The sequence below is a fragment of the Pholcus phalangioides genome, unplaced genomic scaffold (assembly GCF_987345545.1).
Source record: "Pholcus phalangioides strain wild (caught in Gottingen) unplaced genomic scaffold, Ppha-v1.0 ptg000024l_1, whole genome shotgun sequence".
Classification (NCBI taxonomy): Eukaryota; Metazoa; Arthropoda; class Arachnida; order Araneae; family Pholcidae; genus Pholcus; species Pholcus phalangioides.
The window spans coordinates 28,671,909-28,695,599 of record NW_028301616.1 but is presented as its reverse complement, the minus strand read 5'-3'; the positions used below and the strand labels follow the sequence as shown (position 1 = coordinate 28,695,599).

General features: G+C 34.2%; 1 protein-coding gene across 1 annotated transcript; it reads right to left on the bottom strand.

Moving 5' to 3' along the window:
- Window positions 1–86: 86 nt before the first annotated feature.
- On the bottom strand, window positions 87–23,650 carry Pus7 (pseudouridine synthase 7). Its single transcript, XM_089250784.1, has 16 exons — window positions 23,565–23,650; window positions 18,634–19,256; window positions 17,712–17,814; window positions 17,236–17,319; window positions 16,467–16,599; window positions 15,374–15,473; window positions 12,676–12,819; window positions 11,601–11,663; window positions 10,883–11,008; window positions 8,792–8,853; window positions 7,715–7,875; window positions 7,378–7,510; window positions 6,906–7,049; window positions 5,985–6,054; window positions 2,730–2,881; window positions 87–2,099 (listed from the first exon to the last, which is right to left on the bottom strand). Exons 2-16 carry the CDS (start codon window positions 19,239–19,241, stop codon window positions 1,960–1,962), a joined length of 2,223 nt encoding a protein of 740 aa, XP_089106910.1. The 5' UTR covers window positions 19,242–19,256; window positions 23,565–23,650; the 3' UTR covers window positions 87–1,959.
- Window positions 23,651–23,691: the final 41 nt, after the last annotated feature.

Genomic DNA, 23,691 nt, shown 5'->3' with positions numbered 1-23,691 from the left:
ATCATCACCGCAGAAGTTTAACCATAACAAAATAGCTCAAACTCTTTTCATTCTGAGAAAGTCTAAATTTATAAAACAGCCACCAAAACAATAAAAATATTTATTTCCCAAATAAACAACTTTTGTGGAAAAAATATGGAAGTTCAACATCTTTGTCTGACTTTTTTTTTCAGACTGAGAACATTTGACAAGAATACACATTAAATTTTAAATAATCTTCCCAGCTGGTAGATATTCAATGAGGTATCATATAATACATATTCACAAGCATATGTCTGTGATGCAGTTTTTTATCTAAAAACTTTAATACAAAAAAAAACAAAGCATGAAAAATTGTTATCGAGATGATGTGACTTCACTATTCAAACAAGGCATAGGTAACCGAATCATCATCTCTACATTGCATCAAATTACCCTGTATAAAAAAATGGTTAATTACATCAGTTTCTTCTACACGTAAGAAGAAATCGTTCCAACCCCAAAAATAATTGGCAGATACCATTCAGATACCACTGATATATGTATGTATGATACAGAAAAGCTGCCAGCATTTTATGAAATTTATAGCAAATAAGCAGCACCAACAAAAATGAGTGAGAAAAAACAGTTTTTATAGATGTTCATAATGTCTCTTAATGTTTTTACTTTGGCTTTCTTTAACATGTTCATTCAAGTTTCTTCCAAAGGATTCACCCTACCCCAATGTTCATCTGAATGCTTGTCTGTGTTTTCCCTTTGAGCCTTGACCAATACTTACCAAATCTTGGATATACAGTCAGACCCACTTCAGTGAGAGTCTAGATATAATGATTAAGCTAACACATTTTGTTTGGTATATGCTAAATTGTATGGCAACTCTGTCACTTTTAGTAAACATGTTTATACAGTATAGTTCAGATTTAACTAGGGGATTTCAAGGGTAAACCCCTGAAAAAGTATAACACAGAAAAATACAATGGAATACTAAAATGAGAGAAAATGAAAAATAAATGCAAGAACCACAAAACTGTTTGAGAAAAAACAGTTCAAGTTTCTTTCACTGTTCTAAGAATAAAAAGGTATATAGGCAGTTTGCTGAGGGTAATACACTTCACAAGGGGTGACTGTCAACAAAGTGATTCAACTAAAGGTTTACCTCCCATTTAGGTTTGCTGTCAATGTGCAGGAGCAGAAAGGCTTTGTCTGAGGGTGGAGATGACCATGGAAAATGAACATAGAAAACTGACCTATAATAATTTTAAAAAAAATGGCTAATTCACCCCTTGCTCAACTTCTAATATGAATTTCCAATAAAGATGTGTTTGAGTGCGAGGTTCATCAGTGTATTTTTTTCTTTCCTGTGAGTGTGTGTCTTTTTAAAAACTGTCAAAAGTAAAGTTTTCGCATTTCAAAGGTAAATAAGAATCTTCAAGTTAAAGAAAAAGGTGAAAAAATATTTTATACTGCAAAATATGTCAAAATAATCTCATATATACTCACTATAAGCACTTTTCAAAAAATTTCTTTTCTTTCCTTGAAAACAGATTTACAGAGTGGCTTTATATATAACAAGCATTTTCGCTGGAAACAAGCTTCTTGTTGTAAGCTGGTCTGACTGTATAACAAGCAAATCTCAATGTTGCCTTAAAGGCAGAGCAATGGACATCTCTATTTCTTAATAATAATGCATCACTGCTCAAAAAATTTAGAATTTTTTAAGGAAAGGAACAGGCGGGGTGGGGAGTCATCAAATCGGCTGCAGCTTCAAATGTATTAGCAGCAGCAGCTAATTTTTTTGTAACTGTTCAAGCAACAGCTTCATTATGGGACGTTATAGCAATTAAACTTGTGGCACTAGGGAAGTATAAAAAGCGCTCAACAAAATTAGAGCTTTGTCAGCTCTCCATAGTAAAATGAATACAAAGTCAACAGTAATAATAATTAAAAAAATGCATATCATAGGTACACAAAATTACACTGTCATGTGTCCAAAGACTGAGAGTTCAGTTTCATTTGAGTGGATATACTGGTGTCAATTTTCAAAACTTCCCTTAATGCCATTGTAGCATAGGTGGATGGCGACAAACTGAACTCCATTTTGATAGCCTTGAATTCTCCAACTAAATTGAGGATAAAAATACAAAATTTACATGCCATCAATTTATGATTTGAAAACGACTTTTTTAAATTAATGAATTGAGATCAAAATGGTTTGAAAATATTAATACAATAACAAGGGTAATAATTTTTCATCATCCATTTAACAAATAAGAAACTTATGAACTGTGTCCATCATATTTCCAGTAAATTTTGCATATGAAGTTAATTTGTATAATTTAGAAAATTAAGCAATAATGAGCATGAAATTTCAATTTTCACAAAAAAAACCCATAATATCAACTTGAAATGTGAGTTTAGTCTATGCATGCAGCACAAAAAAAATACCTACTGTTAGTAAAACATTGTGTAAGTCATGTTTTTCTATAGGAGCAGATTTTTTACACTGCATAGACATAGGAATGCTGGGAGAATTAGGACACAAAGAACGTTCAAAATTGAACTTTGCAATGCTCACTCAAGTGAATAGCATTTTGAAAATAAATTCCTGAAATTTTACAAAACAATCTTGAAAAATATACTTTATAATGAGAATGAAACTATAGTTTTAAAATACTTTTAACTTAATAATTTCTATTTCTTTGTTTGTACAGAATCCCCCCCCCCATAAAAATGGGGGAAAAACTATTTACCTGAATCTCTAGGAGGTAATGCCATGCCTTGCAAAACATCATAATCGCTCAGCACCAGAGGAGAAAGTGAATCACTGTATGGAATAACTTCCCATTTGAGATCACGGGGTCTCACTAGCATCTTCCGATATGCACCAGAAAGTGAAAAATCCCTAAACGGATAAGAATTCAAAAATTTACAATCTAAAGATGCAGTTCAAACTATTAAATATAACTAAACAAACAAAAAAAACAAACTAATTCATATGTTACTATATATATTTTACACATACTTAAAAAACCATGGGGGCAAATCAATATATGTGTGTGTGTGTGAGTGTACATACATACGTGTATATATAAAATGTGTTGTCACAAGAAAACATTTTGGTGTTATTTTCATGGATCTGCCCTGGACAGACATAGGTCCCTTGGAAGATCATATCCTTGTATTCAGTTTGTGTGTAGTTTATGTGTTATGTTGTTTGTTATGCCATTTTAGAAGAGTTGATCAACTTTGCCCAAGAATATTAAGAAGACACCAACGAATAAGGCAAATACACGAAAATAAAAAGTCCTAATGCATTTCAACACCAATGGGTGCCGTCTTCAGAGGAAAATATAATCACTAGTCACGCTGACCGAGTTTCCCATTCTGACCACGGCGTTTGAAGTGAACAGACGTACTTCTTCCGCTGAGCAACCGAGCGTTAAGATTTGGTATTCAACCCAAGTGGGAAACTCGGTCAGCGTGACTAGTGGTTATATTTTCCTCTGAAGACGGCACCCATTGGTGTTGAAATACATTAGGACTTTTTATTTTCGTGTATTTGCCTTATTCGTCTTCTTAATATGTCATTTTATGTATGTTATTCATACAAACAAAAGCCTGTACTAGCTAGCTTATATAAACAAGACTGGTCTCCTAGAAATTTTACTGCTTGAGGTAAATGTTTTTTTGTCGCCTCTTGAATATGTCTGTCTGAAAGAAGTTTTTTGCCTTCACCTCTTTTACTCTAATACAGTGGTTCCCAAAGTGTGTCATGACCCAGGGGTATACAAAGGATTGACCTTTGAAAAGGGCACAAAAGGCTTGGGGGTGCAAGGTAACAGATACTATGCCTTTCGTTCCTAATGCTGTTGCAAAACTCTGAGAAATTTCTACAGAATGATATTTCCTCATATCTACATGATCCACAACTCATGTTACACTACTTGGTGTTAGAGCAATGGGCAAAAAATTTGCCTACGCTTTTTCCACATGGGACACCAAAGAATGATGATGGGGGAATGAATTTTTTTTAAGGCACAGAACATAAATAACAAAATTTTAGGTGTTTACTCAAAGGTGTTCTTTGTCAGAGACAAATTTTGGACAAAAATAGTGTCTACATTTTTGGTGATATTTTGGGATGCCAAATTACAATACGGGGGATTAAGTTGGGTCAGAGCTGCAACTGGGGGAAGCAGGTTGTTCTGGTGCCTCTGGTGCTGGCCCAGGGGATGCAAATTTCACCCTTTAACCACTTCTCCTTTAACATTGAAAAATTGTTGTCTTGCACAATGGGTCTGGGTGTGAGAGGTCATCAATCGATCTCCTTCAACATTACAAGGGGGCGCGAAAATGCATGCTTGCCCCGACTGACCAAGCATTTAGTAGCGGTCCTGAGTCAGGTCAAAACACATAAAATATATTATTATTTCTGAAGCATCATAGAGACTGCTGCAGAAAAAACGATAAAGCTAGCGGCTTTTTATGGCGGCACCTTTGCAAAAAGGGGAGTCTGTTGTGTGTCAGATGATTCTGATAACAGACTGAAGGTGTACAGTAGTGGTTCTCAAACTTTCTTCATCTGTGGCTTCCTTACTTGGTCAATGTTGATCCACAGCTCCTCCGAATAGTCTAACAAAGAACCATTTCAAAGCAACAGGCACATATAAATGTTGCAAGCTCACTCTGATGCCCCTAGGAGCCGTGGTGTGCACTTTGAAAACCACTGGTATACAAAAAGCAGGCTGTCAAAACATTCCGGTGTGCGGTGTTGGCTGCAAGGGGCATTTGCCAAAAGATGAACAAGGGATCCAAACTTGCTGAGGGTTTTGGTAAAATGGAGAGTCAAGTGGAAAAATGTTGAGAAAGAGTGGAAAAGATCCTTTACGAAAAAAAAAAAACAACCTAATTTTTCAGAAACCAGCTTCTGTAGAGACTTGAACCTGAAAAACCAGATGCACTCAGGTTCTAATAACTTATAAGATTTCAGACCTCCCTGAAAGATGGATACAATTGGAAAAGATAGTCCAGCTGTCTATGTCCAGCCTATCTGTAGAGACCTAAAGAGAGTGGTACTTTTTTGGAAGTGCAGGAAAGGAGGGTATTGAGAGATGAATTGAGCACTGAATAGCAAAAGAATTTGATATCATTTCAAAAGTATTGTATTTACTTGCACTTTTATTTACCCACACTCGCACTTCCCCCACAAAAGAATTTTGATGTGTAAAAATCAGCAAGAAAGGAAACAATTTCTTTCAAACCAAACACAACTCAGGTCTATCGCCATGGGCAATTTACTACCTAGTTAGTTGTGCAGGAGGCATAAGTGTGCACACCTAACAGTCTGAGTGTGTATCCAGTGTTGTGTCTGGTTTATTCAGCGCTGCCATCTATACTTCAGAAGTGAAATGTAATGATCGAATATTTGTAATGTTTGTAGGCCTGTTATTCTCTGTGGTGAGATTTTTTAATGGGGATATCGGGCTCACATTCGCACCTCGAAGTTGGGAACCACAGAAAACCAACTTCATCCGACCACCACTGTGGTGCCAGTGGGGGTTTTAAACCCAGAATCTTGTGATGAGAGTCCATGACTATACCACTCAACCCCCACACAGTGGCAAAAGAAAACTGTCATAACAATTCTGACATGAAACATGCCATTCTGTAAACATGCTGCCCTAGGCGGCTGCCTCGTCATCTCATGCCTGGCGCTGGCCCTGCATATATATATATATAAATTACTTTTGTGTGTCAACTAATATGAATGACTTTGCATCAATAAGGATAGGAGCATAATATACAATAAAACATATGAATATTAATAATAAAGGTACATTAAGGATAAGGTAATAAAACTGACTATTTATTCAATATGTTAGGGAGGCGATTGACATAAATCTTTGGAAAATTTTCAAATTCATTCAGAAGCATCACAACTATTTAAGGAAATCAAAGCACACCAAAAGATATCATATGCTTATGAGATTATACATATATCTTACTTGACTTTAGTTTTAAAACTAGAGAGGCTCATTCCATCTTCCTTCAGGAATTCATCATACCAGTCTTTGACTGAAATTTTCACATAACACACAATTAAAATCTAATTGCAGTAATAATTCCAAATAAATACAATGGTACCTAACTTAATGAGAATGATTAGTGATACCCTGTCAGTAATCCCGTAACTAAACTGAGGCAGCCGGGCCCCAAACTCCTCCTTTTTCTGAGCATAATCCTTTCAAAGCCCCCTCCCCGAGAAGGTGCTCTTCAGTCCTGACCATCAAAAATTTGTTCCAAAACAAACAACACAAGTCTAGGTAAACTTTTCTAATGATAATGCTCCTCCTTTTTAAGGAGGAGACAGGAAGTAAATTTGTAGACTTTCTTTACTCTACCTTATCTGTTCGTCTTTTTTTTCTATGTGACTCTGTATGAAACATTTCTCTCTACGAAAGCGATGTCAAGTCTTGCTCAACATGTGTAGAATTGAAAAAAAAATTTAGGATGAGACAACGCAAAAGTTGTGATGATGATGTGTTGGATGATTTTGATTGGGATATTACTATACTAAATTTTAAAGTTAGTGCCAGTATCAAAATTCATAAAATCTAGACATATTAAATGTCTTTCTCCTCACAAAAGCTGAATGTAATTTGCACATAAAAAAGAAAATTTTTCGCATTTGATCTATGCAAGATCAGAATATGGCTTCACTGCCTGCTGGTTATTCAAATCCAGCAGTAATTCTCCTGTTCTAATTTAATAGTCTTGACCATCAATTACTTAAATTTTCTGACTTGGGGCTATAGCCAACTTAGGCCCCTTTCTCCTAACTATGCCTCTGATCAGAATAAAAAAATGTCTGATATTTTTCAGATTATGAGTGTAATCACTTAAGAAGTAAAATAGACTAGACTCACGTTCATTCTCTGGAAGTGTTACACTATATCCAGGAAGAGGTAAGACAACATCATATATAAGGTCTGGTTTGTCGATTTCCTCAGGAGTTATAAACTTGGGTTCCATTGTAGAAAACTTTTGGAAGCCATTTTTATTAGCCAAACCTATAATAAATGGTAATGACAAAATTTAGAGATTTCATTAATGTTCAGATTTTGTATACAAAAAATAAGCAAACCTTTCAACCTAACTCAACAAAATTTGTTTTTTCTCTCTCTCTCTAATGACTAATTTTTTCCTCTTCAAGATTATCATTAAATGATTGAAATTTTTAAAATGAAATGGTTAAAAAAAATGTATTCATCTTCTTCAAAGACAGAAATGATTGAAATGAGGATATAAAACGTAAAATATATACTGCCAAAATATGGCATGTCTGTTAATATGGTTAGTCTGTAAAAGTAACGAAGTTGGTATTTATATAGAACTAACCTGAGTCCCCAGTCATAATTATGTCACCAGGCAAAACTTGCATATGGTACTTTTTCATGCGCCTTGATGCAACTTTATTCCAGATATAGCTCTGATATGCATGGATATACATCAAACGAATGTTTCTTGGAATCTGGTACCAAGGAAAAATATAATAAAACTCGGTCATCTAATTTTCTAATTCAGGGATTTCCATCAATAATTGTAGATAAAGGTACAAAAAAATTGAAATATCTGCTGATAAAAAGCCTCGAGAACAGCAGAAAAGTGTGAATACTCTAAAAGTTCAAATTATGTCTGAATACTCTAAAGTTCTTATATTCCAGAATGTACTTACATTGTTTAAGGCAGACACATAATCATTCTTCTCATGAGAAGCTAGACCCTTCAACAAACTTCCTTCAATACCATTCTTGAAATACATGACTTCAAGTGCAGCTTTTGCATCACCAGTATCAGCCCAGATCTGTAATGCTTCAGCTTTGCCTTCATCGTCATCTGCAGATGAAGAAACATGAAAAAAGATATAATCCATTGAATTTCTACTATCAGATCAACACAAAATGAAAGATTGTCAAATTAAACAAAAATCTGCAATATATATATATGTGTGTGGTACATAAATTTGTTTTAAAAAAAAACAAGCACAAGAATTAAAAACAGTTTCAGCCTGCCATAAGCTAAAGCCTCATATATGAATTTTAGATGCACTGATGATTTCAGTAGATTAAAATTGATTTGAAATTAAAGTATTATTACACTTCATGTGAAAAAAAAATAATGGTAGTATAAAAATATAAAATTATTACATTATTACTTTTATACCAAATTATTACATTTTCTCTTAACTCTGGATTTTGCATGAAATGGCTCAAAATTCTTCGAAAAGAAAAAGAAAAGTGTAAACTTATCTAGAAAACTATCCCGAAGTGGAAATAAATTAATCTAGCTCGAGTAACAGTTAATAATTGGATTTATTTTGATTGGCATGAAAATCTACCTTATGACATGGTTGTTTTATTTCTGCACATGCATTCACATCAACTGAAATGCTTGCTAGCCAACTCAAAAAAACCTTAAATTAGATGAAAAATTCATAGGTTGAGGTATCACTGTGGTTTGAAAAATCAACAGGACTTATTCCTGTTGATTTTTCAAACCACGATATTTTCTCCATCAATAGAGAAACAAAATTTTAGACTGGGAACAGTGAAAAGAGTACAATTTAAACATACATATTTCTCTAGAAAACAATCAAATATTCTATGAAATGGGTATCTTCAATTATCCTATTCTTTTCATGGCAAATTTAATTTCAAAAACATTTGACCCAAAAAGATAGATGGCAAGGACATTCAGGATACCTCTTCTATGTATGTTATATAGCTCTGAAAATACGTAAAAGTTTTCTTACCATGATATCTTGGGTACAATATAAGATCAACTGCTTCCTTGTATTTCCCACTTAAGAGTTCCCTAAAAAGGAGGAGGGAAGAAGAAATTTAAAAAATATATAATTTAGGATGTTAAGACATATTCTTGGGATAAAAAATATAACCATCATACATTCATATTAATGTATATAAAATATCATTACTTATATCACTTTTGATGCAAAAACATGAAATATATCTAGTAACTTCTGAACATGTTCAGCAAGTGAAATACAAGATTGTAGACATATCAATTATCTAACTAATGGTGATAATAAAAAAGTGAAATGGTAAAAGTAAGACACAAACAAAAATAAACTCAATAAAATAAAGAGCTTAACAAATGTTAACTTTAATGATATTAAGATTATTATCTTGTCAGCAAAACTCTGACCCCCCCCCTGACAGTAAAATTTCGTCAACTCTGCCCTTTAACTACTAATACATACTGGGGATCAGAGACGTACAAGGGGAGGGGGGCACGAGTCACCTTCCCTATGCCCCTCTTCTCCCCACAATCAAAAAATCTTTATTTGAAAGGAGGAGCTTTTTTGCATCAAAAATTTTTTTGATACAAAAAAAGTATAGTATATAAATTTACTATATTTTTAAAAATACTTTTTAAAAAAAATTAAAGTTTCGGAAGAAAATATCTGTATATGTTATTATCAATTTCTGTTAATTTCAATGCTATTTGAAGGCTAAGAACTCTACATTTCTGTTTAAGAAATTCATTGTGGCCCACACTCTAAGTCATATATGCTAAATGCATGGCCCGAGGGCTAAATTTGGTAGTCTGGGTTATCTGATGTGACCCGCCACCTCAAACCTAATTTTGTAAAAAATGAACTAAGCGGTACATTTATAGATCGCATAAGTGGCCCATGGCACTATTCCAGAGCATTCAAGTGGCCTATGGCACTATTCCAGAGCATTCAAGTGGCCTATGGCACATTTCCAGATCACTCAAGTAGGTCCAGGTCCATGACACATCACTTAAATGACCCGCGACACAGTTCCAGAGCACTTAAGCGGCCCGTGACATATTTCTAGAACACTTGAGTGGCAAGGATACATTTTCAAATCACTTGAAGTATCTGTGGATTATTTATAGATCACTAAAGAGGCTCTATAGAGGGCTTATCAATAGGTAGAATATTAGTTCAGGTGCCCACAAAAACTAGGGAAAGGTTTTTCTCGTCTGCTGCACACAGAGTAAGATGCCATAAAAAGAATATTTCATATTTTTATAAAGGGGGTTGATGACATAAGCATCATTCAAACCCCCTCCCCGCGTAATCAAAAGTCAGCAAACCCAACCCCCAATCAATGCTGATGTAATATTTGAATGATCTCTTTATGAAATGCTCAAAAACCCCTGGGAGTTCACAGACCACAGGTTGAAAAACACTGCACTAAAGCATCACAACTTGAGAGTAAATATTCAATAACACACATGAAATGTACAAGAAAAAACAAAAATGGAATAAATTTGTTTAAAAAATTGAAGCTCAGGTGCTCTCAAGAAGTTGAATCATTGTCCAACTGTACTGGGTACTGTAGTTATCTTAAAAGCAAAATTACTTTTATTCTGCATAGAAATCATCATCAGGCATTTTCAATTTGTTCTTCACCACAAAACTCACTGAAGCACTCTAAGGTGCTCGATGCTTGTGCCTGAATGGGTGCTCCCTGGGTCTTCACTGACATCCTAATTATTATCATTCTATTCAAGAATAAGTGTTAAATAGGTCTGTGTCTGAGAATTGTGACTAAAGCTTCAATTCTAAATGACTTACTTCAACAATATCAAAAATTCATCATAATAGTGTAGTTTAGCCAATTTATATACCAGGATTATTATTTTACAATTACACAAAGTGAACAAGTAAATTTAGATATCTTTTTAAACTCAAATGATGTCTACGTAGCAGCTATGTCAGTATTATTTTGAAACAGTTTCACCATTTTTTTAGTATATATTTCATACATTCTCTGCACGCATTTGCTAAAAGTATGTTAGCTGTCAAAGACAATTCAAATATATACAGCATATATGGAATATCTCTTACTTGCCAACTGCATGAGTAGGTATGACAGTGGTACCAAATCGCTGCATTCCAAAATAATTTATGAAACCTTTTGTTAACAAAGATGTCATTGCTTTGTTTATCAAGTCATCATCTGCTTCTACTCTCCTAAAAAATTGATTAAAACATGAACTATAAATACCAAGCATGAGTATTTTACTGAAATATGATTCTAAAATTTTTTGCTTGATTGTTACCCTTTCCATTGCTCATGAACAATGATCTTTGGAGGTTTCTGAATTGTTTATCTATAATTTTCGATTCTGGTACAAAAACTGGAAATTCTTCTCTTGCACATATGGAGAGGTATGTTCCTGAATGTTTTCATGGTTCAAATAATACAGCAAAACCCCTATTAACAAACACCCCTCGTTTACAACCAAATAATAATTTTCCTGAACATAATAAAAGTATGTCTTTTAAACCCCTGATCAACGGCCACCCCCCCTCTTTTGCAGATGAATTTTTTGTCCCGTGGTGTCCGCAAAAGAGAGATTTTAGTGTAATGATAAAGATACAAAGTAATCATAAATCAGTCTAATATGAAATTCATAAAGTTTCTGAATTTTTAAAATCTACTCAGACAAGCTAGAGTTTGTTTAACATTGACTAAGTAATAAATATATTTATTCTATACTATTTATCTGAAATGCCAAAGAAAACAGACACTGCAGCAGTTAGTGAATACCCATATTCTCACCTCAAAATTATGGTAAAGAAATTTCCTGACAGATCACCCAAACGTACCTCCTTGTCTTTGAATCTAAAACAACAAACATGTTTTGATGAAATTTTGTGTAGCAATGAAATTTCAGTAATACTACATGTTTAAAACCAAAAATATCCCACATCAAAAGCATAACTAAATTTTTGCAAATCTGCACAACAGAACCAGTTTGAAAATGAATCCTTTAGGAGGTAGTATTCACAAATATGACCCAAACTACTGTTATGAAAGAGGATGTGTTGCTCACTGCGAACAGTAATCTATGTGCAATCATATATGCAGTTGTTGCTGCATTGTGTACACTACTACTACTTAGCCATATATGAACTTCATACACATTCCTCAGTGGAATTTCTAATGAATCCATGCATGCCAGAATGTGTATTCTGCATGTATGTGTGGCCCCTAATGTACTTATGCTGTCCCAGCTGTGCTAATTTCATGCTCTGCTAGTGCTGCCATCTGTCTTCTATATTTTGAAGAAAAAAAGATGGTAAATGCTTCAATTTTCATGTTATGTAAGTATCATTATGCACACTGCAGCTCTGCATCCATTTCATCTACAACACATCCAATTACTACAGACCAAAAAAAAAAAAATTCATGACATGCAGAGAATTTGCTGTGGTTTCAGTGCCTCCTCTACAAGTAATTTTTGAAGTGCTAAAATACACCAATGTAAAGAATAAAAGAGAGGAACGCAAGAGATATAAAAGAGATACAAAGACATACCAAAAACAATGTTGCAATGGTTTCTGTATGACAATGTTATTGTATTTTTGCGTCTTTTCTATCTCTGGTAGGTATATCAAATACTGAATGAAATATATATCTCATGACAAATATCTAAGGTCTGACCAGTTTACATATTGGTCAAGTCAATTGGCAAAATTAAAAAGTATACAAAAAACAAGACGACTACTTTAAGAAAAGAAAAATGTGATCTGATCAACACATGATCAAACATACAAACTTATCAGCAATTAAGATTTAAATGTATATTGAATGAATTAACAGATCAGATGAGTATCAAACATGCAACACTTACGTTATGTTTCCAACTTTAATCTTATAATCTCTCCTGTTTATAGAAAGCAACTTTTTTGGTTCAACTCTAAATGCAGAAAAAGCTTGAACAGTTTTAGCACGTCTATCCTTTGTGCCTGCATATGATAAAATCTTTGGAGCAAACCTACAAAGTGTAAAATTGCAAGTAAAATTATTTCAATGAATTATACAAACTACTGCACAACTTTTTGAACTAAGGATATAAGAACCACTTAAGTATGTATAAATTTAAAAATATATATAAAATTCCCTCTGCATCAGCCAGCATGCTGTGAAAATCGGGAGACCCCAGCCTTTTGAATGTTGGAGTATGGTCCATTTCTAGCATGCTGGGAAAAGTGAAGTTCAATAACATTCACATGACACATTCAGAAGACTGAATCAATTGATATCAACCAAGACAGATATCAATCTGTATTAAATACTGAATAAATATGTGAATTAGAATAAAATAATAGTTTTCACTGTAACCAACATGCTTTATTTATGAATTTAATAACAATGATGAAAATCAAGCTTCACTTATCGCTCTAATTATCACCAGCCTCATATGAAATACAGACACTGTGTTTTGCATAAATTTTTTTGCATGTCCAGAGATTAAAGTATATGCTGAAATGCATTCATTTTTATTTTTTGCTCTGCTCATTTGAATCTCGAATACATGGTCAAAAACACAAAAAACTTTGCAGTCTACTAATTTTTCCATCCGGTTCATCTGATCTATGACAGGAATATGCTTAGCGTCTGACATTTGCAATAAACCCAGATTTATGACAGCAAGAGCAAACTTGAAGTTAGAATTATCTCTAACATAGTTTGTGTAAAACACAAAGGACCCTAAAATGCAAAGAACAGAGAAGCCTCAAATGAGTAAATTCAATCGATTCTTAGAGTAGATAGATAGAACCGCTCACAACCCCGGACTGATGCAAAGCACCTTACTTCCGTTGATTCTTAGAGTACAGATATTTAAGAATTTTCTGGAACTTCCAGGCATGTCGGAAAATACACGTATTCCCATCACGTTGGTCTCCCTCGTTGTTTTCTGGCATGCTGGCTAATGTAGTGTAATATGGTAATCCTAAACTTAATTTGAAAAGCAATGAGAACAATGAATTTCGACAGAAACTTAAATTGAGCTAGAGATAAAATTAGATATTTTAATTTTTTTTTAAGCTTCTTACATAAAAGACTGAAATACAATTACTGTGGAACTTGGTTAATTTGAAGTTTGAATAATTTGAAAACTCCTTTTGTGATGAGTTTCTGCCTAATTTAATGTTGGAATTTCTTGTTTGATTTGAATTTTTTCGAATATTTTGGACAATTTGAGGTTGGGGGGGGGGGGGGGAAGAATCATGATTTTAGTATGAAAATACATAAACAATATTGGGGAAATCCACAAGCAGTCAGACGTAACATCTCTCTGCCAATTTGTTCAATCTTCCATCATCTAGGGCTGTTGAATATGACAAACAGTAAATTTTCAAAACCACTGTAGTTCATTTTCACATGACAGTCAGTCACATTTTCTCAATCTAGGTGTGGCATTTTTTCAACCTTAACTTCTGGCTTGAAGAGCCATGAACATTCTAATCAACATCTAAGGAACTGTTGCTCAAGATAACTCCAGGTTTTATGAGAACTTGTGATAAAAAATAAGTACTTCTTCCTTTGAAAACAGCATTCTTTGTATGTCAGAATTTAATTAGCTTTTTGCGTTGAATTTATTGTTTAGTAACTCAGTTTAAAAAAAACGCTTTTGTGATGATTGAAACTGGCGAAACCAAATGAGATAAATTTGTAGTAAAGATTATCTATGATGTAAATCGATCAAAAGGGTTTGGATGATGACTAGTGAGCAAGTTTAGAAACGACTGTCATATAGAATGAATTCAAAATGCCAATTTGCAAATTTTTAGTATTTTGTTTTGACAATTTAATGCCCATTTTAATATTGTTCAGCCGAAATACATCAAAACTGTGTACCACTTGATATGAATTGTTTGTACAACCTATGGAAACAGATTTCTTCAGAACAGTTTCTTCTAAACAAGTCTAATGAAAATGGATTTCCCTAATACCATACAAATGATCAGCAAAATTTGGGAAACAGTTTCATAACTAATGACCAGTAACTAATTTACCACACACCAACTCTGGTCATATATCACCATATGACAATTTCCAACCAGTGGAATTGGGTGGGAAATGAAGGTGTCACGTATTAGTGGTCGTCTCAGGCTCAGTAGGTAAAGAACGTGTTTCTGATGTTCTTCGTCCAGATCGAACCTGTGGACCTTAACAGTAACCTTCATAGTGGAACACAAGCATCTTACCACTGCCTGACTCGGGCTGATGACCAGTAACTGCTTCCGTAAATCAAGCTTTGAGCATGGTCGAGAAATTCTACAGTGATGACAATTTTAGAACAGTGGAATAATGTAGCAACTAAAATCAGTTATTATTCATCCTACAGAAATATTGATGAGTAAGTTGCAATGTAATTAACCATTTTATGGATTCAATTTAGATCACTTGGATAATTCAAATTTTGGATGATTCAAACTTTTTTTGCATTCCCCTTGATTTGCAAATTATCCAAATTCGACAGTAGTTGGATTTGAGAATAGAAAGTAGCAAAAAGTTTTATTGAAAATTGATTTTCCACAAACCTCAACATAGAGGCTATCCTATTCACTGCATCCATGGTATCAGTGTTTTCTTTGTACACAACAAAATGGATATAGTTGCTTCCACGCTGCTTCTGCCTAGCTATAGATTAAAAAACAAAAATGTACCACAAATTACAATACTTATTAAAATATATTTATTATTTAATTTTTTAAATTAAAATAAAAACATTTTTCCCTCTAAGAATGATGTTCTATTATCAAAGTTTTGCACTGAAATAAAATATACGGGATGGGTAAAAAGTCCATAGAAACTTTAAAAATTAATAAAAACCGGAAAAATAACCAAAATAAAAAACTGCTTGCAGGTTTAGCATCACTAGGTCACTGCAATTTATTTTGGAAAAAATAAGACGGAAAAAATAACTTAAAAGCCCCCCCCCCCCCCCGTATGAAAATTTCATAAAAATTTTCTAATTTTTTTCATCTGATCATTTTTTCATACCACAGCCACTTTCTGCAGACAAGGGCTAATTACATTGACAACTACAGTTTATTGCCAATTCTGAATAGACACATTCTACAATTTTTCCCCCATGTGGTTAGCTTAGAAGTTGGTGTGTTAACACACCAGTGGGGAAGACTTCAGGTAGTAGCAAAGTGTCCTGTGGTCATCTTGCCATTGTTTCTGTTGTACCTCTGTGTCAAGAGAGATTCTAACAAGGAATAATCTGCCATATCACACAAACTCCTGAAACTCCCCCCCCCCCCCAAACATTCTTTGGTACAGTAGGCGAGGATCTTATGGGCCACCATCCTCTTTGTCTCCATCTAAAAAACTGTATATGATGGTGGTTTCAAAATTACCAAATTATGTCACTGCTGAGAGTTACATAGTCAAGTATAGTAACATTTGATTTATAAATCAACATATGCATCGATTTCCCACAAGATATCGTCGTAACAAGTTTGATAAACATCAATGTAAAACAAATGATTTTACAATTACAATTTTGTTTTATTCAAGAAATATTTGAACACAATAACAACACAAACACATGATACAACACTTCAAATAACACAGTAAATTTCATAAGCTTTTTCAGGTTTGAATTTTTACAAAAAATTTGCCTACTTTTGCCTTTGCTCTTGGTGACTTCAATGATCTTTTCTGATTCAGTACCTTTGGTAGTGGATTCTAAGCCATGATAATGCTGCCTGATAGCTTCATGAATTTTTTTCCTGCTCTCTTTGTCCATACTAGTAACCTTGAAATAAAAAATTGAATTTGCACTCATTGCAAAATTAACAATATTATATAATGGACTAAAACAAATTTTTATTTTGATAGTTTCAAACTTTTGGAATGTCAATATTCGAATGAATATGGAAAATTACATTAAACTGATAAATGTGTAGAAAAATTGCTTCTGATTAGAGACTCAGTAAAGAAAAGGAAAGATAAAATATGACACAACTAAAAAGACATTGAAAATAACTGAAATGCTTGAATAAATAACTGTCGTAGACTAGAAATGTAGGAAGAACAATGTATCACTAGCAAATAATAATAATAATAATACTACAGAGTTCATATAAAAAAAAACAAACGCTTTAGCTTTATTACCAGAAATTCTCATACTATATCACATGCATTTTCACTAGTGAAAAACTGTCTGGCATACACAGTGGTGTTTGCCAATTTGACACAAATCTGTTGAGAAACTAATTTCAAATCATGAAACCATCAAATTTTTTGGGACAATATTTTCCTTATGAGTATATCCAGCTATTTCATGCATATGCATTCCAAAATGCAAGAAATTTGAGCATCAAATTGTGAGATAGATGAATTGTGAGACACCACTACCAAGAATTGCTTTAAGAAATGGAATGTGACTCACGTTTATTGAGAGGCTGTCCTTAATAACTCCACTAGCAATATTTTTGAGCTTTTGCTTCTCCTCATCACTCAGCATGTCCAATTCCTATAAACAGAATACAAGCACATTGAACAATTTTTTTTGGTTTCATAAGACCAACATTTCTTCATTGGTACTTTTTTAAACAAAGAACAAAATTTAAAAAGGCAATTAAAGCTACCATAAAAAAAAAATAGGCCTAGAGGGTACACCTTTTTCTATTTTTAATATTGTATGCATATTAAGAAAAAGGCAAATAATAATATAATAAAACTGGACTGCCAGGCGGCAGTCCAGTGTATATTTAATAACAGTTTTATATGTAAATAACTTTTTCTAATACTAGCTTGAGAAAGCCCTGAGAATATTTTTCTTCAGTATTTCACAACATAAAAGAGTTAATGGATTTTTGACAATGCAAAATTTGAAATAAAATACATGAAGTTCGAGTTAAATACCAATTTTTCTTCTTCCGCCTCCTCTTCCTCTGGTTCAGACATATCTGTCAGCCTGATAACATTGCCTTCAATGTCTATTTCATTCACCAAGAAATCAGAGTACCTTGTGCGCATGAAAAGAAAGAAAAAAAAATCAATACTATAAATCACTCAAATAAACTCACTACTCAAATAAATTACGAAAAACGAAATACACAACAGCAAAGAAGCCCAGCAAAATATCAGTCATAATACCAGCTAGAACTTTTACATGATTTTCAAATTTAGATGGAAAAACATTTCTTAATACAATTGCCACTTAGGGTAGAAATTGCTGTAGTTAAGAGAGGCTGCAATAACTTCACTCAGTGCTTCAGACTAATAATGCGTGCCACATAGGAAATGAAAAGTATATCTCTGGTGCATTTGGTTAGAGCACTTGTGCAGTATGCAAGGGGATCCATGTTCGATTCCTAGAGGAAACAAATCACTTTTCTTTCCACAGATTTGTTTCGACATAACATCCAGAAAACTCTATTTCTTTGGGTTACAGTAGGACCTTCCAAATCAGGACGTAGGTGATTCTGGATCTACTTTTGTTTGTTTCTCAATTTCTCATATTTAAAGCAGTGACCCCAGCAGCACACTATATCATTGGTAGTATATTGGACAGGTACCTGTCCGATATACTATGCTACCGGGAACATACCTCTTTGAGCACTGTGATTCATATTTTCAGCCACCTCGTTGGGCATTTTGCCTGTTGTGGCCTTGTATTTGTATTTTCTTTGAAAAAATTTAATAAATCTTCTAAACAACTTATTAACACCCTGCACATCAGCTTTTAATTATACTTGACAGTTATTCTAAATATTGTTTTACTGCTTTAGTATTAAAAAAAAGCACCAAAATTTCAAACTATATTAAATTTGAAAAATCTTACAGAAGCTTGAAGATAGCTGGAAATCCAGGAAGATCCTGACTTATGTACTCTGTGATGCCAACATTTGTTTCCGTGGGTAATGAAGTCTCTTCCGTCTCCTCCTCCTCCTCTTCATCAAAATCATCTTCAACTGCATCAATCGCATTACTTTCACTCACTTTTTCTGAAAGTTCTTCCTCCTTTGAGTCAACCTGAAATTTTTCTGAATGGCTACTGAGACTTGCATCATTGCTTTTGCTAGCAACATTATCACTTACATCGAGGCATTCTACTTCTTTTTCATTTGGATGAAGAGTTTTCTCTGTGCTAGAACACAAAATGTTTGAAGGACTTGTCGATTCAAGACTTTTATCTGCACACTCCGAATTTGGATCAGTTATATTAGTCAAACAATCACGGAGATCATAACATGACTTTTCAAAGTGATGGTCCTGCTCCAGTGGTAAGATTTGATATGTTTTCTCTGTATTCAAATGAGAATTACTGTTCTCTTCTTGAATGTTTTCATGAACATTGGGACAAAGTTTTTTTGAAGATTCTTGGTGATCAAATACTGAACTTTCTTCAACACTCCGCTTCTTCACAGTATTTCTACTACTCGATGCCATAACGTGGAAGAACTCCTGCCAAAGAATCAGATAACACACTTTGTTATTTACAAATATTAACAGAAAATAAAGGGGGAAAATTTGAGATCAAAATACTCTGAATCTATATTTCACCAAAAAACTAATTTCTCTGTATAATTAGGGGAGGGAGGGGGGGGAAACATCGATGGACTTCAGAAAAGAAATATCTTCCAGAAACATCTCTTGAGCTACTATCCTTCAAAAAATAGAATTTAAAATTCAAAGAAATTCATTTAAAACTGCAAACACAATTAAACGCCCATATAACAATTCTCTAAAGATACCACAGAAAAGTATTGTTATACAATATTTATTGTTTAAATTGAGTATCTTGAAAAAGTGTCTACAAGCCCACACTACATGTTGCCCTTGAGTGGTTTGCTTGAGGTTTCCCATCAATGTGTACAGATAAGGGTTGGGTTTCTGACATGGCAAGCATCAAAAACCTAAATGATTGCTTTCAGATAGGCCTAACATTTTGAACACAATAGGTATACATGATAAGAAATTTTTTCATTTCATGATGAGAAAAATTTCTTGACTAATCACTCCTCAAATTACATGTCTGGTCTGTAGCTCCCTCGACCTCCATGCCTGTCTTCAAGTCACTCTTTCGGACACTCACATGCTTGCATAGTCTGGTCACTGCCCTCTGGTTCTTAGCTCTATATGTCACTCACATGCTTCCACACTCTCTAAGCCACTCTTTTGGTCACCCTGATGCGCAAGCACTTTCTGGGTCACTCTTTTGATCTGTTACTGACCTGGTCCCTCACTCATTGGGTCATTCACATGCTTGCACACTGTTTTGGTCACTCGCATGATTGAAAGGCGCTCTAGGTCACTCTGATGCTTATACACTTTAAAAGATCACTCCAATGCTCAAACATTTTCAGGGTCACTCTTTTAGTCGGTTGCTGGCTCGTTCTTTAGGTCATGCACATGCTTGCACACTGCTTTTATCACTCACATGCTTGCATATACTCTAGGTCACTCGCTTGGTCACCTCAATGCTCAAACACTTTCGGGGTCACTCTTTTGGTGGTACCAAACTAAACTGGTCCCTTACTCTCTACTGTTTGTTCCTTTTAACTCTAGTCCTAAACAAGAGCACATGTGCGATACTCAAAATGATAGGTTGAAGAACATTTCACCTCTCCTACAGTGCAACACAGCCAGAAATTTAGTCCGTCTATTTTTGCCCCTCATATGATAATACCTCATAATTTATTTGGAAATATTTCAAAGTTATCTGGAAGATATAGAAAAATATTTTCTAAAAGATCAGTCAAAGTAATTTTGCTGCTATGCCTTCGGGGTGGGTATTGACAGGTTACTGTTTTTTTTCACTCAAACATTAATGTCTCGATTTTAACAGAAGTATCATGGGTTTTTTATTATTATTATCCCTATCCACAGATTTGATATACATATATACGCTTCAAGAGTTCTTGCAAAAGGAGCTTTCCTTTCTATGATTTGATGGCATAAGTGAAATGTGCATGTCCATCTTGTTTGGTAGAACCATTTGAAAATTTATTTCTTTGCTTCGCAACTCCTATAAATAAAGTTGCTGGTAACAAGATTTTTCTTTTTCTCACCCATGCACTTTGACATACACTGGAAGAGGGGGGTCACTAATTGTGGTGAACATACACATTTCCAAAGAACTCAGTTCTGTTTTAGCAGCTTGTTGGGAAGGGTAGGAAGCAATGATAAGCTATGTCTACACTGGTGCGTTTTTTCTGCGTCAATGCGCTTTCCACTGGCACACCTGTCATCAAGCGTGTTGTAAATCACTCAGGCGTGACTCAAACTTGTTGAAAGGCGGCCATTTTTTAAGAGCCATTCCTTTTCCTTCTGCTCCACCAGGTTTGGATTTTCGTTCAATTTCCCTTTCCTTTTCGTGAAGATTCAGTGTTGTTTTCATAAGTTTTCTCGATTTTTATGATGTCAACAAAAAAAAAAAACTTCAGATCACATAGTGCATTACGTGATATTATTGAAGGTAAATTTAAATTAACGGTAATTATAATTGTAAAATTATAAATTAAATGATTGTCTTGAAAATTATTTTTTTGGTAGAATTTCATGTTAAAATGCTGGTCGATTTCTTTTTCATGTTTTTGCGAAGAGCTTGTGCTACGGAGGTTTGCTGTGTAATAATAAAATAATTCACGAGCTCTTCGCGGGGCCACCTCAATGCATGGGACAATCCAGACACGGCGTGAGAACTTTAACCAGATGTGTTGGAGGGCTATTTATGATAATAAGATCTGATGGTATGATTTTTCAAAGTATATAAAATTGGTACGCCCTCCGAATATCACTTTCATCGGAGGTCCACCGTGCTGTTGAAACTCTTGACTCCACATTTTTCTAAACATTTCGTGGAGGCACACGAATAATACTTAGTCAACTGTTGGAGGATCCCCCTTACCAGATGCAAGACCCCTTTACCAGTGTCTGTTTCTTGCATGGGCAAATGCGGGCAAGTGCCCTTCGCCCTTGCAATTTTAGGAAGCCCACAAATTTGGATTTCCTTTCCTTTATCCTTTCCGTAGAATATTTCCAAACGTGGAATTAAATTTGAGAGTAATTATGTAAACTTTTTACATAATTGTAATCTGTAGCATGTATATATATATAAACATATATATATACATGCCTGTATATATATATGTTTATATATATATACAGGCATATATATATATATAAACATATATATATATATATATGCCTGACATATATCATATATTCAACATATATGATATATGTCATATTCAACCTGCTGCTCACGGGCACTGTGGTGCTTTCAAAGTGCTTGATGCTCGTGTCCGATTTCATGTTTGCGAGTACTTGATTAACGTCCCAATTTGAACACTTTTTACAAATTACATTCAACGATTAGAATCATCCTGATTTCAAGCAATCGTATGCCAAACTTGATAAGGGTGCACCCTTTTTGATGATGGGAACAAGCATTGTGCTGCCGACTGGAAAAAAGTTGCCTCAAAGAACATTATATAAAAAGGGTTGGGGGGGGGGGGGAAATTAATGTTTGCACAGGGCACGAATTTATGAGGAACAGGCTGTGCCCTTCAGCCCAATAATAATCTTCACTATTTTCTCATAAACTGTACAGTTTTATGCAGATTTTATTTTCATTAATATTATTAGAGCTGCAACCAGAAGCGTATGCAGGACCAACCTTTCGAGTAGCACGCCGAGTTTAGCGATGAGCACACAAGAAATTCTCTTCTAGAGAAATTTTCTGTTATTGAATGTCGAAAGTACGGTATTTCAAGTTTAAAAATTGATTGAAACAACATATTAAATCATTTTCTTTTGATATTCGGATTTGTGTGCGAAAATATTTTAAATCTGATCATCTTGGGCTATCATATTTTGCTACTTTTTATTATGAAAAATTATTTAATTTGGAAATTTCAAGTTTTTCACTTCTATTACCACGGATTTTGTGCTTTGGTGTATGAATAAACACTTGAGAAAAATAATGCTGCGCTGACTATAATTTTGAACGAAAAAAATTATTTAAATACGTATGAGATTACGACTTAGCAAAATAGAAGTATACCGTTTTCTTAATTTCTTTGACTCGACTATATTCGGGTAAAAAGTTGACGAACGACTTGATTTAATTTTCAATTTATTCCGAAGTTGAGCAATTTCGAATAATTTCATCTATATATTCCGTCTTTTATAGAGCAATTTTCCTTCACATATGTTCACATTAAAATGTGGAAATTGCATCCACTGCGACAGTTGCATCGGTATCTGAATTGAAAGGTTTAGCCGTATAGGTGAAGACACTTGAGTTCAGCGGTAAAGAAAAAAAAAATAGATTGAAAGTTGAAAGCTGTTGAAAGAAGACGCACCAGTGAGGACATACCTATATGGAAGCAAGCAAAACATTCTCAATAAAGGAAAAACAAACAAAGAATACGGAAACCACAAATACGGAGGGCCGACTGTACGCTCTGAGTCACTCACTGACTTGGTCTCTAGGTCACTCTTTTGTTCACTCACATGCTTGCAAATTTTCTAGGTCACTCACTGACCTTCCCCCCCCCCCCATGTAAATACGCCTCTGACTACCACGGAGTCCGGATAAATGACTTTCCACGCTATATTTTCTCAATAACTAAACTCAATAACTAAACTAATATAATACCTAAATGTTATTATAAGAGATTCCAGTAGCAACAAATAAAAAATTTTCAAGCTTTAAAAGATCAAAAAATATTTATTTTTTTTATTAGTCAAACGATCTTCACGTACCTAAATGCTTTATTCCCGAAAATAAGTTGACCGCGTGCAAAAAAAAAAAAACAGAACGTCGTGCGACATACAGAGACGGCTTTGACTTCTCTTTGTTATAAAGTTCCAGTTGGAAAACATTTTAAAA

Coding starts and splice junctions, on each gene's coding strand:
- Pus7 (XM_089250784.1), bottom strand. CDS start 19,241: ATGGCATCGAGTAGTAGAAATACTGTGAAGAAGCGGAGTGTTGAAGAA. Junction 17,815..18,633: donor CCAGCTATCTTCAAGCTTCT/GTAAGATTTTTC, acceptor CATGCGCACAAG/GTACTCTGATTTCTTGGTGA. Junction 7,876..8,791: donor ATTGTACCCAAGATATCATG/GTAAGAAAACTT, acceptor CTTCATCTGCAG/ATGACGATGAAGGCAAAGCT.